Raw genomic sequence first — 17,414 nt, 5'->3', positions numbered from 1 at the left:
GGCTCACTGCAACCTCCGCCTCCCGGGTTCACGCCATTCTCCTGCCTCAGCCTCCGGAGTAGCTGGGACTGCAGGCGCCCGCCACCACGCCCGGCTAATTTTTTGTATTTTTAGTAGAGACGGGGCTTCACCATGTTAGCCATGATGGTCTCAAGAAAAAAGATTTTTCTCTTTTAAGAGATACAGATTAAGAACCTTGTTCATATGATCAGAAAATTTAATTTTAGTAACAAGATTAAATAAAATGCTTATTTATACTCTATTAAACAAAAATATTCAAAACAACTACCAAGGTTATATCAAAGAGTAAGATAAATTGGTTAAATAACCTAAGAATATGTCAAACATTAGGTTAGAAATCTTAAACCAGAAACCAGAGTCAAAAATTAATAATTCACAATAAAGCTGACAAGGCCTAAAACCAATTTCACTTTGCATTCTACATTAATGTAAATATGACTAGATTAAATATAAAACATAAAGTTACTAAAAGAAGTGAGAATTAAATTCTTTCCTTGTTAATTTTTTTGTTCACACAATATAAATGTATATGTTTTGAGGGTACATATTATAACTTAATACATTCACATAATGAAATCAGAATAATTGAGATATTAATCACCTTAAGTATTTATCTTTCCTTTATGCTAGAAACATTCAAATTATTCTCTGCTAGGTATTTTAAAGAGTACAACAAATTGCTCTTACCTATACTCGTCTTTATATTTTCTTTCAGCTTTTTGTTAAAATCAGCTATAGGCCACTCGAAAACACGTGAGCAGTATTTTCTTACCTGGCTACGTTTTCTTAATTTTTATTTTAAATAATTTATATCTTTTATTCTAGAGAGTTCCTGCTCTCATTTAAACCACTATTTTTGCTGTGTTTTTATAATAGTCTGCCTCATCTTGACTCTCTCATGTAGTCTCTGTGTTTGTCTTACCCTTCTTCAATGAATAATTTCCTTTCATCCCCCTTCGTCTAATTTATTATTATACAAATATGGTGGTATCCATTAGATTTTTTTTTAACCAAAATAACCTAGGACAAAAATTTACTGTTACATAGATTATAGAATTGTAGAAATAATTAAAACTTAAAAAGTTAAATTACATGTTATATTTTGAAATATCTCTTCACAATTTACAGTTGTATTAATTACCTCTTGTATGGAAAAAATGTGAGAGTTTAGTTTTTAATAGTACCTTATTTAACTGGGTTTGCATTGAAATAGTATAGGTTGTTTCTATTCTGTGTGGCAAAAAGCTAAGTATAAATAATTGTATAAATTCTGCTTCTTCCAAGAAACAGAGAAAAAAATATAAATCATGGGGGGTGGCAATGATTGATTAATGAAAATAATACATAGCAACTAAATAGAAACCTGTAAATAAGTATGCTGACAATTGAGACAGAGATGCCCTAAAAAGCAGACCCTGAAGAAATGTATTCTGTGAGAAAAAAGTCTGGGGTAAATCATTTTTAAAAAGGTGAAGGAGGAGGGAGAAACAAGAGACATAACCAGTCAATCAAGTATGAGCTTCAGTCATGAAAGAAAAGGAAAAACAACTGCTATATAAGACATGTGATGAAATACATAAAATACAGACTTCTGTTCATAATATATTCCTATAATGCCGGTCAGTATTTACATTACAATTAGTTATTTTGTTAATACCTGTGTAATAAAGATTTTAATTTCATTATTATATAATAAGACACTCAATTAGTTAAACATGGTCTTCAGCCAATACCTAAAAGCTATAACATTTTTACTACAGAGAGAAAAAATTTAAAAAGGAATGTTTCATAAACTTTTCACTTGAAGAAAGTTTTGGTAATCAGAATTCTAAAGAGTAATGTATTCCTTGAAATGATATGTTTAATAGAACATGAGTTTCGGCCAGGTGTGGTGGCTCACGCCTGTAATCCCAGCACTTTGGGAGGCCGAGGCTGGTGGATCATGAGGTCAAGAGATCAAGACCATCCTGGCCAACATGGTGAAACACTGTTTCTGCTAAAAACACAAAAATTAGCTGGGTGTGATGGCACACGCCTGTAGTCCCAGCTACGCAGGAGGATGAGGCAGGAGAATTGCTTGAACCCAGAAGGTGGAGGTTGCAGTGAGCCGAGATCATGCCACCTGCACCCCAGCCTGGGCAACAGAGTGAGACTGTCTCCAAAAAAAAAAAAAAAAAAAGAACATTAGTTGAGACTAAAATATATTAAAATTTTTTTAATCTAAACTCCACTTGGTGGATATAGTGTAACCTTCTTTCCTATTTACTACATACCTCTGATTTATTGTCTTCTTATTTAAGACATATTTTATCAAGATAACTCACATGAATTTATGCATTCTAAATATTAAAAGAAAATATAAATTTAAGCCATATTTTGGAAATGCATTAGATTTTATTATAAGATATATTATGCATATTCTTACTTGTAACATTTCATTACATAAAAATTAATTTGTCTGCTTATTTATTCACATTGAAAACCTCTTAAAACGCTTTTTATAGGCAAGACTGTATTCTAGGTACACTAAGCTGCACACAAGTATGTTTTCTAACCTGCAATATCTCATAGTGATGCAAGAGCTTCAAAACGATTGTTTAAACTAAATACAAAATCTTCCAAAATTTAAAATTTTCAAATGTGATAAAAAATGTTTGAACATTATGTTTAAAAATTGCAATTTAAAAATTCTGAAATTAAAATCCTACCATATGCTTAGTAAGAATCTCTGTTTCCGTAACTGGTTGTTTACTTGGGGTAAAACCTGCATTCTTCATTGAGATGAAGAGTTTAAAATATACTTTTAATGAAATAATTTAGAAAACACACTGGCATGCCTTAATAATACAGACTCTGAGAAAGAGAATTTACATTTCTAAATTTCTACAATTATTTTTTAAAATTAGAGATATGCCGGGCATGGTGGCTCATGCCTGTAATCCCAGCACTTTGGGAGGCCAAGGCGGGCAGATCACGAGGTCAGGAGATCGAGACCATCCTGGCTAACACGGTGAAACCCCGTCTCTACTAAAAATACAAAATAAATAAATAAATAAATAAATAAAATAAATTAGCCAGGCGTGGTGGCGGGTGCCTGTAGTCCCAGCTACTCGGGAGGCTGAGGCAGGAGAATGGCGTGAACCCGGGAGGCGGAGCTTGCAGTGAGCCATGACTGCGCCACTGCACTCCAGCCTGGGCGACAGAGTGAGACTCCATCTCAAAAAAATAAATAAAAAATAAAATTAGAGATAAGGTCTCGCTATGTTGCCCACACTGGTCTCAAACTCTTGGGCTGAAGCAATCCTCCTGCATCAGCCTCCTTGGTAGCTGGAACTACAGGCGTGCATCACCATGCCCAAAAAAATTTTCACAATTTCTAATATTATTTTGGTGTAATTAAAGAACCAAGAAGAGAAACTGAGAAAAAGCTCTCTCCTAAAAACTGCATGATATCAAAATAATACGTGCAAAAAAAAAGACGTATATGCTATGTGGCACAGTTTTGGAACTGAACAGTATCAGAGAGATTCCTTGATTACTATAGTAAGTAACTGGACCCATTAAATATAAATTTAAGCATGAGTTTTTTAAGTGACAATAGAATAATTTTATAAGTCACAGTAAGTACACTTATCCAAATAAACCTTTACCAGATTTTATATATTCTCTATTGTGGAAAAGTTTTTTCTAATAGAATGTTCCTATCACTATGTATTCTCCAGTCCATTCCTTTTATTGGCACTCACACCCTCAAAATATTTACCAATCATTTGTTATTTACTAAAGTAAAAAAAAAACTGTTTAAATCAACTACTCATATTTCCATAAAATGTTTTTATCTGACCAACTTTATATTACCAATATGAAATAATGGTACTTACACCACTGCTAAACATGAAAAGTAAATACTATACAGAACTAGATTCCAACTGAGAAAATCAACTTCACAAGAGACCATTTTACATTGGTAGCAAGATTAAAGTCTTCCTTAACTTTTGTAGACTGTGAATTTTCAATAGTCAGTTTGCTGAACAGACTTTAGAGGAGAAAAGATACAACAAAAATAAGCAAATTCATATATTTAAAAAGAAAATCTGCTAGTTCATATCTTGGTGCTCACTCCAAAAAAGGAAAACAAAAAACAAAATCTGGGAAAAATCAGTCTTTGTATATTAAATCATGTTTCTTGGTATAATTAAAATATGCCCTCTGTTTTTAAAAAAGATTTTAGTTACCTATTTTTGACTCTACCTCCCCAACTTATAACATCCAATGGCTAGATGACGAGTTGGTGGGTGCAGTGCACCAGCATGGCACATGTATACATATGTAACTTACCTGCACGTTGCGCACATGTACCATAGAGCCTAAAGTATAATAATAATAATAACAATAATAAAAAGAAAAAAATAACATCCAATGAAGACTGACTCTTAGTTCCATAATAAGTAGTGACAGCCAATATAATTGGCGTACCCTGAGTATAATTCATCCTCACAAACTGTCCTCAATGATGAACTGGAAATCTACTTAATGGCTGACATAACTTTTGATATCTAAACTGGAACAAACTTGATAACCTAAAATGAAGTAGAAAGATACATTTACCTTGTTTCTTCTCCATTATCTATCTCTGATTCAAAGACTAATCTGTGTCACTGGAAAATGACATTCTTTGTTTTTCAGCATAAAAACCACTTAAGAAGGTCCTGTTGCTTCCCTTCACCCTAAAATACTGCAGAGAGTACCCTGAAATATTTGAAATGTTGAAAAGCTGAACCTACAAATGTCAAAACACAAATATATATTTGTTATTGGGAATGTTTTTCTCAACAAAAATTGAAACATTAAAAAGAATAAAATCTAATTACTTATTTTGTACTTGTCTTTCCTTGTTCAGGTCTACATAAACTAGAAAAGCCTTAAAAATCTTCATAGGTACTTATACCCAAGGAGAGAGACTGCTAGAAAAACTGAGTTCTGATAGTTGGATTTCTCTAAATACTATATTTACACAGAGAGAAAGATCTGGAAGTGGGAGCCACTATATATAGTAAAAGTGTGTCCCACTTCCAGATCTTTCTTCTGCAGAGCTTCATGGCAGTCTCCAACCTTTAAGTATTCTGCTCATCAAAGCACAGATTACTGAAAAGATAAACTCAATGACCAACCTAGAAGCTCTGTATTTACCTGTTCCTGGAAAACAACTAAATGGAGTCTCAGTCAGTCATTCACCTCCAGCGTAAGCATGTTATCAAAAACCCAACTGAACCATGACTTATCTGACAGCCAATCTTACCCCTGCTTTACATGTACATGGGTAAGACATCAGAGGCTTGGAAAAAGAGGCAAAGAGGAGGGGACACCTGCCCTGGGCCACATATCTATGTAATTCAGCAAACTTCAATCCCTTAGCACTCAAGGGGCTCTAAGCCACTGTTGTGAGATTTGGGGTGAAAGAACACAATAGGACATTTCTATCTGCTTGTAGAGACTTTTTGCAGTGGCTTTTTTTTTTTTTTAATCTTTCAATAGAAAGCATGAAGTGTGTCCGTTTCTCCAATTAAACAAGCAAAAAAGCAGCGACCTATTCAGGACTTCCTTTGAACCCTATTTTAGTATGACTTTCTAGATAACTCCCAATGTCATCTGTGTTTTTGTTCCTCTAATTTATCTTCATCAAACTTGTCATAAGATCCAATATTCTGATCTCTTTGGTAAAATCCTTACTCCTACCAATCCTGGGATTGTTTCTCTTCAAACTTGGCCTTTCCCTGATAATTCCATTCTTATCTATTTCCACTGGGTTCTCCAGCTAATTCCATTCTTATCCCTTTCCATTTGTTTAATTAGACCCATTCCCTTTTCTTTCTATTATTCAAACACTCACTTACATGATGTTAAGAAACAAGAGTAATGGGCTTTGAAATGAGTTTAAATATTACTTCTGCTACCTCCGATATTTAAATAAGTCACTTTGAGTTTCAGATTCTCCATCTGAACAACCATCTTTCCAGGATATTAAATACAGGTTGAAATATGAAAGTATTTTGATTAGTCTTAAAGAGTTCTTACAATCCTAAAATTCCATGTGCTTTTAATTTTAGCTATAGGAAAATGGGGCTGGTGGAAAGAATAAAATCATACACGAAAAGAACACCGAGGAAAGCAGAGAAGAAAGTAATCAGGAAAAGACTATAGAAAAGTCATGGAAGAAGAAAAAAGACTCTAGGAAAAAAATGAAGAGTGCATGCAACTAGGCAGGATACTGCTTTGAAGAAAAACTAAACTGGGAAGTCAGTAAATAGAGAAATCTATAAGAAATGGCCTCTAAATATGATTAACATAACATATCTATATGTAGATATTCACTAAGAGTAAAATAATTCATCTATAGGATTCACCAGGTCTTGCTTATGAAACAAAAACCTATGTCTTGTGGCCACAGCTAAGTAAGGTCTGCTCTAAAAACTTTGGTGATAAAAACAAGGTACTGGTTATCACTTTAACTATTAAACATATTAGAACAAAGTCTTGGATTAACCAGTGTTCTAAGGGAAAACTCTAAAAAGAGTTAACATATAACAAAATGTGGCTATGTGAATTGATCCCACCTGGATCTGTACCTTGATCCTAGTGATGCACAGTTCTCCATCAATCTATGCCTTGGGGCAAGAGAAGGGATTAGGGAGCAAGGTAGGCTGATGGCAAACTCAAGGGTCAGCTACTTTTTAGCTATGAAATCATAGGCCAATTAATCAACCTCTCTGAACCACATTTGCCTGATTAATACAAAGTAGGTGATAGTAGCACAGATGCTTTGCAAAATTGTGTGATGACTATGTGAGATAATACATATTAAGCACACAATACATTGTCTAGCCCAGAGTAGAACACTCAAAAGATAGTGGTTTCTTTTCTCTATATTTTCTGAGTTAACATACATGTTTCAAAAAACTGGAAAGTCTTACCTGAATATAGACTCTACAGAACTCACATCCACTATTAAAGAAAAAAAGTAAAATATATTAAATCAACAAATATAAATAAAAAATACAGAATATTAAAAACATAAGAGGGTATGATGGCACATGCCTGTAATCCCAACTACTTGGGAAGGTGAGGCAGGAGGATCACCTGAGAAGCCCAGGAGTCTGAAAGCAGCCTGGGAGACATCATGAGACTTCAACTTAATTTAAAAGAATCATGCACACTTTCGTGCATGATTCAGGTCTTGTTTAAAAAAGCATAATACTCCAATACTTTGCTACGAAGACTCAGATGATTTGTCATAAAGCATTCATTTGGGACCATACGTTGAGACTATAGTAAAATTATTATTAAGCATAATATTGGTAGGAAATTAATGCATTAACAACTCTTATTTCCACTCCTTTATAGTTCTCAAGTGCAAGGAAAAATAGAATTTATCACAATTTGATATCTACAAGTGAACTACAGTATACAATAGTCATAATCCAAACAGAATCCTATAAGACTGACAGAAAATTGTATTATTAGCAGAATTAGTATAAGTGGACAGTGTCAATCTTAGAAACTATAATTTCTAGACAAATGAACTAGAAGCAGTTAGAACAGAGTATACAGTAGTCACTCTTTATCTGCTCTATGTGTAGAAAGAAACACACACAACATGATTTCCCTCTGCTGTCACACCACAACAATCATCAAAACAGAAGACTTCTGCGACCAAATGTGTGGAGGATTTTCTCCACCAACAAGTAAGCAACCAATTCTGTAGCAGAAACCAGTTGGTTGTCCTTTATTTAATTCCAACACCGTCTATCTAGAAATAGTCTCAGATCCCACAGGCTGAGGGCTCAGTCTCACAAGACTGTCCTCCCATAACAGTTGCAAATCTGGGTCTCTGAAACATCTAACCAGCTGGTTTCAAGTTGGGGTTCTCATGACTCCCTCTTTGGGTTTGATTAACATGCTAGAGTGCCCCAAATACTAAGGGAAACACATTTACCAGTTTATTATGAAGGGTATCACAAAGCAGACACATGAAGAGATGCATAGGGCAAGTTATAGGGGAAGGGGCATGGAGCTTCCATGCCCTCCCAGGGCACATCAGCCTCCAAACACTTCCATACATTCAGCTATCTGGAAGGTCTCTGATCCCAGTCCTTCTGTGTTCTTAAGAAAGCTTTATTACATAGGCATGAATGAACAAATCTGTGGCTATTGGTAATTGACCTAACCTTCATCTCCTCTCACCTCCTAGGAGGTTGAGGGGTGGGGCTGAAAGTCCCAACACTCTAATCATGCCTTGTTCTTTTTTGTGACCATCTCCTATCCTGAAGCTACCTAGGGACTGCCAGCCATCACTCAATTATTAGCATACAAAGACATCACTTTGGAGATTCTAAACATTTTATGAGTTCTATGCCAGAAAACAGTGTTGAAGACCAAACATATGTTTCACAATATAATAGCCATGGTTTTGATTTCCATGATTTCAGTTACTCATGGTCAACCATAGTCCAAAAATATTAAATGAGGAATTCCAGAAATATACAAGTCATAAGTTCTAAATAATGTGTCATTCTAAGGAGTACGATGAAATATTAAGACATCATGTTCCATCTCACCCAGGTCATGAATCATCCCTTTATATATGCTATCTGCCCATTAGTCATCAAAATGATCTGTTCCTGAACCCCAACCATCAACATTATCATGGCTCAATGATCCAGGGTCACATGAAGCAGATGATCCACTTTCTGATATGTAGTCAGATAGCCAGAAATAATTAGTAGCTTAACACCATATGACAACTCCTACCTCATTCACCTGACTTCATCTCCTCACACAGGCATTATATCATCTCACAGTCATCACACGAAAAAGAAGGGTGAGTACAATACAAGACACTTTGAGAGACCACATTCACCTAACTTTGATTACAATATATTGTTGTTGTTTTATCACAAGTTATTGTTAATTTCTTACTGTGCCTAATTTATAAATTAGACTTTATCATAAATATGCGTAAATACAAAAAAACATGTATATATAGGGTTTCATACTATCCACAGTTTCAGACATTCACTGGGTGTCTTAGCAAATACTCCCCATGGATAAGGGTGAATTACTGTACTTATTTGTGTATGTGTGTGTGTGCGTTTGTGTGAGAGAGACACACAACACAGATCTCCACTATCCACAAGAAACAGATAAAAAAGACAACACTTTTCCTCACACATGACCCTTAGGTTTTGACAATTCTGGAAAAATGTTGGCAGGTGTACTCACCAGTCTAAATAATTTCCCAGACCCTGTGTATGTATGCTGCTTTAGTTACAAAAAGTTAGGTAGGATCTTGGGAGATTTCTTCTTGGACAGCAGAAATATCAACCACATCAACAGTATACCTAACACCTCTAAAATAATTCTTTTGAACAGATTACCACTGAAGAACTTGTAAGTTAAATCCAATTCACTTTTCAGTAATCTTACTGCTTGAAATTCTTACATTTAAAAAAAAATTGCAACATCGCTTTCTCTGACTCCTCTCCTACTTTTCTTTAGCCACTGCTCAGTCTCCTTTACCAAGTCCTTTGACTCTGTGAAATTTGATATTCCCAGGGTTTTGTCAATGGCTTTCTTCTTATTCTACATCTTCTGCATCATGGATAAGCTCATTGAGATCTATGGCTTTGCCCAATAATTATAATAAAATTATCCTAAGCCTACATCTCCAACCAGAGTTCTATCTCCAGCTAGAAATGCCTATAATCCAATTACCTACTGAAAATATCCCACATGAATGTTTCATTAAACTCATCATGTAAAGAAAACTGCTGGTCTGTCCCATGACTGTTTGCTCTTCTCTGTTAACCTGACAATTTCCTACTCCTTCCCCATGGGCATTGTAAATGCTTGTGCACAATCTGGAAACTTATGAATGACCTCCTTCCGCATGGGCATTGTAAATGCTTGTGCACAATCTGGAAACTTATGAATGACCTGAGATTGTATCTGTCCCCTAGCTTTTTAAACTCAATAATCACTAAACCATATTCACTGTACCTCTTTTCTGCCTTTGCTTTATCTTTCCAGTGCCATTGGAAATACAAACTATTTTATATTTATATTGCCTAGTTAGACATGGCCCCTTAACTGATGGCTTTCACAGGGAAAAAGAAACCCTACCAGTTACTGTTGTTATTTTTTAAGTTAAAAAAAATTCAGTAAAACAAATCAAAATAAAATAATGGCAAAGAAAGACTTACATATTTAAATGTGTAAACTGAGCTTCTGAACTTGATTCATTTTATCCTGGATGGGTCAAACTTTCATAATAGATTGATACTAGGCCACATATTGGTGACAAAAAAAAAAAAAGAGACTATAGCATGAACTACTACACAAGCTTACTTTGTCTTTAAATCTTTTTATGTAATTACCCTCCATCTATCTTCTATATGAAGGGCCAGCAAACTATAGGCCACAGGCCAAATTCAGCTTACCAAATGGTTTTTTATACAAAGTTTTATTGGAGTACAATCATGCCTATTTGCTCACACATTATCTATGACTGCTTTTACCCTACAATGCAGAGTTCAATAGCTATTATAGAGACCACATGGCCTAATATATTTCTTTTTCTTTTTTTATTTTTTTGAGATGGAGTGTTTCTCTGTCACCCAGGCTGTAGTGCAGTGGTGCAATCTCAGCTCACTACAGCCTCCGCCTCCTGGGTTCAAGCAATCCTCCTGCCTCAGCCTCCCAAGTAGCTGGGATTTCAGGTGCATGCCACCACACCTGGCTAATTTTTGTATTTTTAGTAGAGACAGGGTTTCACCATGTTGGCCAGGCTGTTCTTGAACTCCTGACCTCATGATCAACGTGCCTTGGCCTCCCAAAGTGCTGGGATAACAGGCGTGAGCCACCATGTCCGGCAGCCTAACATATTTCCTATCTGGCACTTTACAAGAAAAGTTTGCCAATCTCTGCCTTATACCATGACCAGTATGCCCTGATACTCAAATCTAATCTTGTGACTCCCTTGCTTAAACTTTTCCAATGAATCCCTGCAGAAGACATTGCTGGCTTCCTATACATAGACATTATTCTTTCTTGCTGCAGAAACACAGGCTTATTTAGATATTCATTATTCCACTACCCCCATCCCATCTCAAAAAGAGAAATCATTATTCTAAGCTAATCACAGTAATTACATTTGCTTTCCTAGTGACTGGTTTAGAAATGAGCATGTGGTATAATCCAGCCAATAAAATGTTACAGGAAGATTACTGCAAGCTTCCAAGTTTTCTCCCTATTTAAAAGAAACATGTGAACAAAAGCAGCCCTTCCAGCCTTTAAATATTGTCTTGGTGGCTCGTGGCTGAATTCCCAGCACTTTTGGAGGCCAAGGTAGGCATATCATGAGGTCAGGAATTTGAGTCTGGCTAATATAGTGAAACCCCATCTCTACTAAAAATACAAGAAATTATCTGGTGTGGTGGCAGGCACCTGTAATCCTAGCTACTTGGGAGGCTAAAGCAGGAGAATCACCAGGAGCAGAGGTTGCAGTGAGCTGAGATTGCTCTTGCCATTGCACTCCAGCCCAGACAACACTGTGAGACTCCGTCTCAAAAAAAAAGTGGGATCCTATAATATCCCTGTACCACCAAAACAACTTTGGTTCCTATGGTTTTAGCCATTGTTAGTTAGTTCATTTAGTATTTACAGCCAGAAATATTGTGAGAATTTTTCCAGGGCCTACAGAATAATATCTACTTATTTCTATACTATGAAAAAGTGTTGCCTAAGGTTGCCTTATTTAGATATTCAAGTCATTCCCAGCTACTCCCATATCACACTTTTTTCACTAAGAAACCCGAAATGCCAATAAACCTTACAAAGTTCACTCAAGCATCTTACCATTTTGTACTTGCTTTTGTAGACGTTTCTTTTGTAGGACATGCGAGCATCTTAGATGTTCCTTTTTCCAAAACTTCAGTTTTATTAGGTGTTAATTCTGCCACACATTCAGTCTTTACAGATGTTTCTTTTTCCTCCCATGTGATCTTCCTAGGTCTTTCTTTTGCTGGCCATGCAAATTTCTCAGATGTTTCTTTTGCAGGCCTCATAATTTTCTTAGGTGTTTCTTCTGCTGACTGTTCAAACTTTCCAGATGTTGCTTTCCCCAAACATTGAATTTTGTCAGCTGTTCCCTCCACCAAGGGTGCAGCCTCATCAGGTGGTTTTTCCACCAAGCTTTCAGCCATGTCAGGTGTTCTTTCCGCCAAGGGTACAGCCTCGTCAGGTGTTCCTTCAGATGTTCCTTCTGCCAAACACACAATCTGGTTAAATTTTCCTTCTGCTAAATATCATCCTCCTGACTCTTCACCTGGCAAACTTCTACTCATTCTGTATGCTTTCCTTAAATACTACCAAAGTTTTCTTTTCTCGCGTTTTTTTTTTTTTTTTTTTAGACTGAGGCTTGCTCTGTCACCCAGGCTGGAGTGCAGTGGTGCAAACTCAGCTTAATGCAATTCAAGCAGTTCTCCTATCTCGGCCTCCCAAGTAGCTGGAATTACAGGCACGGGCCACATCGCCTGGCTAACTTTTTGTATTTAGTAGAGACGGGTTTTACCATGTTAGTCAGGCTGGTCTCAAACTCCTGAGCTCAAGCAATCCATCTGCCTTGGCCTCCCAAAGTGCTAGGATTACAGGATTGAGCCACTGTGCCTGGACACTACCAAACTTTTTAAAGCTCTAATCCTTCACCTTGGATGTTTTTTAGTGTGCTGCAGTAGGAGGAAAAATGTCAGTCAGCACCGCTTCATGGAAAATAAAAGGATGATGAGTCAGCGAGCCTCAAGGCTGAGGTGTGATGGTGCTCAGTGAGACCTCTCCAATATGGTCATGTTTAAACTGTGACACAAATAGAAAGGAGAGGCACAGAAAGCCCTAAAGAAAGAGCATTCCACAAACACCACCCCTCAGCATGACAGTGCAGGAGGCTGTGACTTGAGAGGAAGAAAGGTACACAGACTACCACGGTGGCTGGCACAGAGCAAGCAATCCACAGAGGGGATGATGGGATGACAGAGGAACAGCAGGGCACAGCTACCCATGCCCCTGCAGGCCCGATCAGGGGCTGTGAGGTTATTCCAGGTACAGTGGGAAGCCATTACAGATGACAGACCAGAGAATGACAGGCTCCACCTCCTACTTCCAATGAAACTGACCTGGCTGCTCTGTGGCATGGCTTTGAGCGCTGGAAGGCAGTGAAGGAAGATGGGGTATGGTCTGGGATTTGTATTCAGGGAGGAATCAGCAGGCCTTGCTAGGCTGGATGTGGGAAGGGAGGAAAGTAACACCTCAAGGTAACTCCTGGGTGTCTGGCCAGGTAGACTCAAAGACAAGTGCATTGGAGGAAAATGGGGACTCTTCCTGGGACAGGTCAGGTCGCAGAAGGGGTCAAACAAGTGGATGAATACAAAGGTCCAGTGTGAGGAGAATTTTAAGGGCCAGGAATGAGAGTCATGAAGATACAGACAATATATTTTTTTAAGATGTGGGCAGAGTGGGATTATTTTATTTTATTTTTTGAGATAGCATCTTTCTCTGTCACCTACCCTGGAGTGCAGTAGTGTGATAAGTACTCACTGCAGCCTCAACCTTCTGAGCTCAAGCAATCTTCCCACCAAGTTTTTATTTTGTTTAAGAAACGTGGTTTTGACCTGGTGTTGTGGCTTGTGCCTGTAATCCCAGCATTTGGGAAGGCTTTGAAGGGTGGATTGCTCGAGGCTGGGAGTTGGAGATCAGCCTGGGCAGCATAGTAAGACCCTGTCTCTACCAAAAAAAAGGAAGAGGATGAATTCATGGAGATAATTTTTCCACAGACCGTGGATGGAGAGGATAAATTCAGTATGATTCAAGTGCATTACATTTATTGTGCACTTTATTTCTATTATTATTACTTTCTAATATATAATGAAATAATTATACAACTTACCATAATGTAGAATCAGTGGGAAGCCCAACATTGTTTTCCTGCAACTATATAGTCTCAACTGAGGATGATAGGAGACAGTGACAGATCATCAGGCAATAGATTCTCATAAGGGCAACACAACCTACTTCCCTGGCATGGGCAGTTCACAATAGGGTTCACATTCTTATGAGAATCTAATGTTGCCTCTGATCTGACAGGAGGCAGAGCTCAGATGGTAATGCCAGCGATGGGGAGGGACTGTAAACACACATGAAGCTTCACTCACCGGCCACTGCTCACCTCCTGCTGTGCGTTCCATGAGCTGGGCATCCCAGCTCAAGTACATTTGAAAGGATCCATCCCCCACCCGTCTTTATAGTCATCTTTACTGCCATAGTGGTGAAGTATAGCTGCCACTTAGCTCCCAAGGCATGTGCCTCAGCATGCATTTCATCACAATCAACAAACGGGAGCTTGGTTCATTGTGAGGTCACTTCCTATAAATTACCAGTATTCCGTTTCCCATTGGCAAGAAGCTAAGCACTGCTACTTGAATAACCAAACCTATGCCCAAATCCCATCTTTGTGGGGCTATCTCCTGGTACCCTTCCTAGCATCATTTTTCTCTTTGTCAGAGTCCAATCAGGAGACATAAATCACTTAAATACAAACTGGTAACATTTAATGTAAGTATTACAACAGGGGAACAGCATAATGAGGGATTGGCCAGCACAAGGTAAAGACAAATGCACCACAACATAACCTGTTTCACTTTATGGAAAGCACTGACATTTATAAAATAGTCATGGTAAATTTATAAAACTAAAGCTAATTATTTTTACTCAGAATAGTACTAAATTAAGAATATAGGCCAGGCGCGGTGGCTCGTGCCTGTAATCCCAGCACTTTGGGAGGCCGAGGTGGGTGGATCACCTGAGGTCAGTTGTTCAAGACCAGCCTGACCAACATGGTGAAACTCCATCTCTACTAACAAATACAAAAATTAGCCAGGCATGGTGGCAAGTGCCTGTAATCCCAGCTACTTGGGAGGCTGAGGCAGGAGAACTGCTTGAACCTGGGAGGCAGAGGTTGCAGTGAGCCAAGATAAACTAGAAGCATTTATTATGTATTTATATGCCATAAATTAATGTGAAGCACTTTACTATCTTATCCAATCTTCAGTATAGATCTTCAGTTCTCAAGACAACAAAAGAGGATACCAAGTTTCAGATGGGAGAAGAGACGTGGCCCAGCAGTGTGTCCCCAGAGCCTATGATCTTGCCACTAGGTTACAGTGCTTCCAGGTAGCACATGGTATGAGATTTTGCTTTAAACAAACCAATAAAAAACACAGGCAAAAAAGGCGTAAGCTATTAAAAAGTGAAAGAAACATTAAGAGAACCTTAACCAAATAACTAAAAATATTATGGAAAAGTTATTGAATTCATTAGCAAATTTACTCTAACTCTAGATTTTCATTGAGGGGTAGGTTGTATTACTCATGATGAACAAAACATGTTCATTTTAAGTGTATTAACATAAATATCATTAATATGGCTTATCATGTTTAAATGTTCACTTAAAGCAATCCAGTTAAAGTTCTGCATATCATACAATTTTATACCTTGCTAGCTGATTGCAAAGTAAATAGTTATCCAAATAGAAACAGTAAAACGGGATGTTTTTCACTGGTTGATGCTATTGTGAGGTGAGCATTTGATATATACAAACAGATGATAATAACAGATTGCTTACTTCTTTCATCAGTATATAAATGTGGCTTCAGGATAGAATAGTATTAAGGGCAAAGAAGAATTTGAAATTTAATGTCAACTCAGTGATGCATTAAGATAAAAGTAGAGACAACAGGGGCATCCTGGTGAATACTGATTTTAACAAAGCAGATTCAGAGAAACTATTAGTTTAAACAAGTTAATGGTTGCAGCACACCAGCATGGCACATGTGTACATATGTAACTAACCTGCACATTGTGCACATGTACCCTAAAACTTAAAAGTATAATTAAAAAAAAACTTCTATTAAAATCTTCAGTTAAATCTCTATAATCCAGGGCTTTGCAATAAATATGTAAATAAATCCCCAAATATCCATGCTAAAAGTTTAAAAGAAATGCTAGCTGATAATTAAAGAAATATAGCTTTTCCAAAACTGGATCCCTTCCTTACACCTTACACAAAAATTAATTCAAGATGGATTAAAGACTTACATGTTAGACCTAAAACCATAAAAACCCTAGAAGAAAACCTAGGCAATACCATTCAGGACATAGTCATGGGCAAGGACTTCATGTCTAACACACCAAAAGCAATGGCAACGAAAGCCAAAATTGACAAATGGGATCTAATTAAACTCAAGAGCTTCTGTGCAGCAAAAGAAACTGCTATCAGAGTGAACAGGCAACCTACAAAATGGGAGAAAATTTTTGCAACCTACTCATCTGACAAAGGGCTAATATCCAGAATCTACAATGAACTCCAACAAATTTACAAGAAAAAAACAACCCCATCAAAAAGTGGGCGAAGGATATGAACAGACACTTCTCAAAAGAAGACATTTATGTAGCCAAAAAACACATGAAAAAATGCTATCATCACTGGCCATCAGAGAAATGCAAATCAAAACCACAATGAGATACCACTCTCACACCAGTTAGAATGGCGATCATTAAAAAGTCAGGAAACAACAGGTGCTGGAGAGGATGTGGAGAAATAGGAACACTTTTACACTGTTGGTGGGACTGTAAACTAGTTCAACAATTGTGGAAGTCAGTGTGGCGATTCCTCAGGGATCTAGAACTAGAAATTCCATTTGACCCAGCCATCCCATTGCTGGGTATATACCCAAAGGATTATAAATCATGCTGCTATAAAGACACATGCACACGTATGTTTATTGCGGCACTATTCACAATAGCAAAGACTTGGAATCAACCCAAATGTCCAACAACGATAGACTGGATTAAGAAAGTGTGGCACATATACACCATGGAATACTATGCAGCCATAAAAAATGATGAGTTCATGTCCTTTGTAGGGACATGGATGAAACTGGAAACCATCATTCTCAGCAAACTATCACAAGGACAAAAAACCAAACACCACATGTTCTCACTCATAGGTGGGAATTGAACAATGAGAACACATGGACACAGGAAGGGGAACATCACACTCTGGGGACTGTGGTGGGGTGGGGGGAGGGGGGAGGGGTAGCATTAGGAGATATACCTAATGCTAAATGACAAGTTAATGGGTGCAGCACACCAGCATGGCACATGTATACATATGTAACAAACCTGCACATTGTGCACATGTACCCTAAAACTTAAAGTATAATAATAATAAAATTTAAAAAAAAAGAAATATAGCTTTTTCTTAGCTTTGCAGTAATCTAGAAACA

General features: G+C 37.3%; 1 protein-coding gene and 1 pseudogene across 2 annotated transcripts; one reads left to right on the top strand and one right to left on the bottom strand.

Annotated features, from left to right (window-relative positions):
- The window catches only part of LOC129006279 (ras suppressor protein 1-like), a 164,281-nt pseudogene that overhangs the window by 97,343 nt on the left and 49,524 nt on the right, over positions 1-17,414 (top strand).
- On the bottom strand, positions 533-14,440 carry LOC129006278 (ankyrin repeat domain-containing protein 30B-like). 2 transcript variants are annotated; one of them, XM_054435825.1, is made up of 6 exons: positions 14,283-14,440; positions 14,018-14,075; positions 11,935-12,340; positions 6,993-7,023; positions 4,630-4,801; positions 533-2,173 (listed from the first exon to the last, which is right to left on the bottom strand). In XM_054435825.1, the coding sequence occupies exons 1-5, from the start codon at positions 14,340-14,342 to the stop codon at positions 4,667-4,669; spliced, it is 690 nt and encodes a 229-aa protein (XP_054291800.1). In that variant the 5' UTR covers positions 14,343-14,440; the 3' UTR covers positions 533-2,173; positions 4,630-4,666. The 2 variants fall into 2 exon arrangements, 1 of the variants encoding a protein (XP_054291800.1); XR_008491963.1 differs by lacking the exon at positions 6,993-7,023 and having other exon boundaries at positions 752-2,173; positions 14,283-14,397.

This window comes from Pongo pygmaeus, chromosome 8 (assembly GCF_028885625.2).
Source record: "Pongo pygmaeus isolate AG05252 chromosome 8, NHGRI_mPonPyg2-v2.0_pri, whole genome shotgun sequence".
Classification (NCBI taxonomy): Eukaryota; Metazoa; Chordata; class Mammalia; order Primates; family Hominidae; genus Pongo; species Pongo pygmaeus.
Note: the sequence above shows the minus strand (reverse complement) of the source record. Positions and strands in the feature narration are given on the sequence as shown.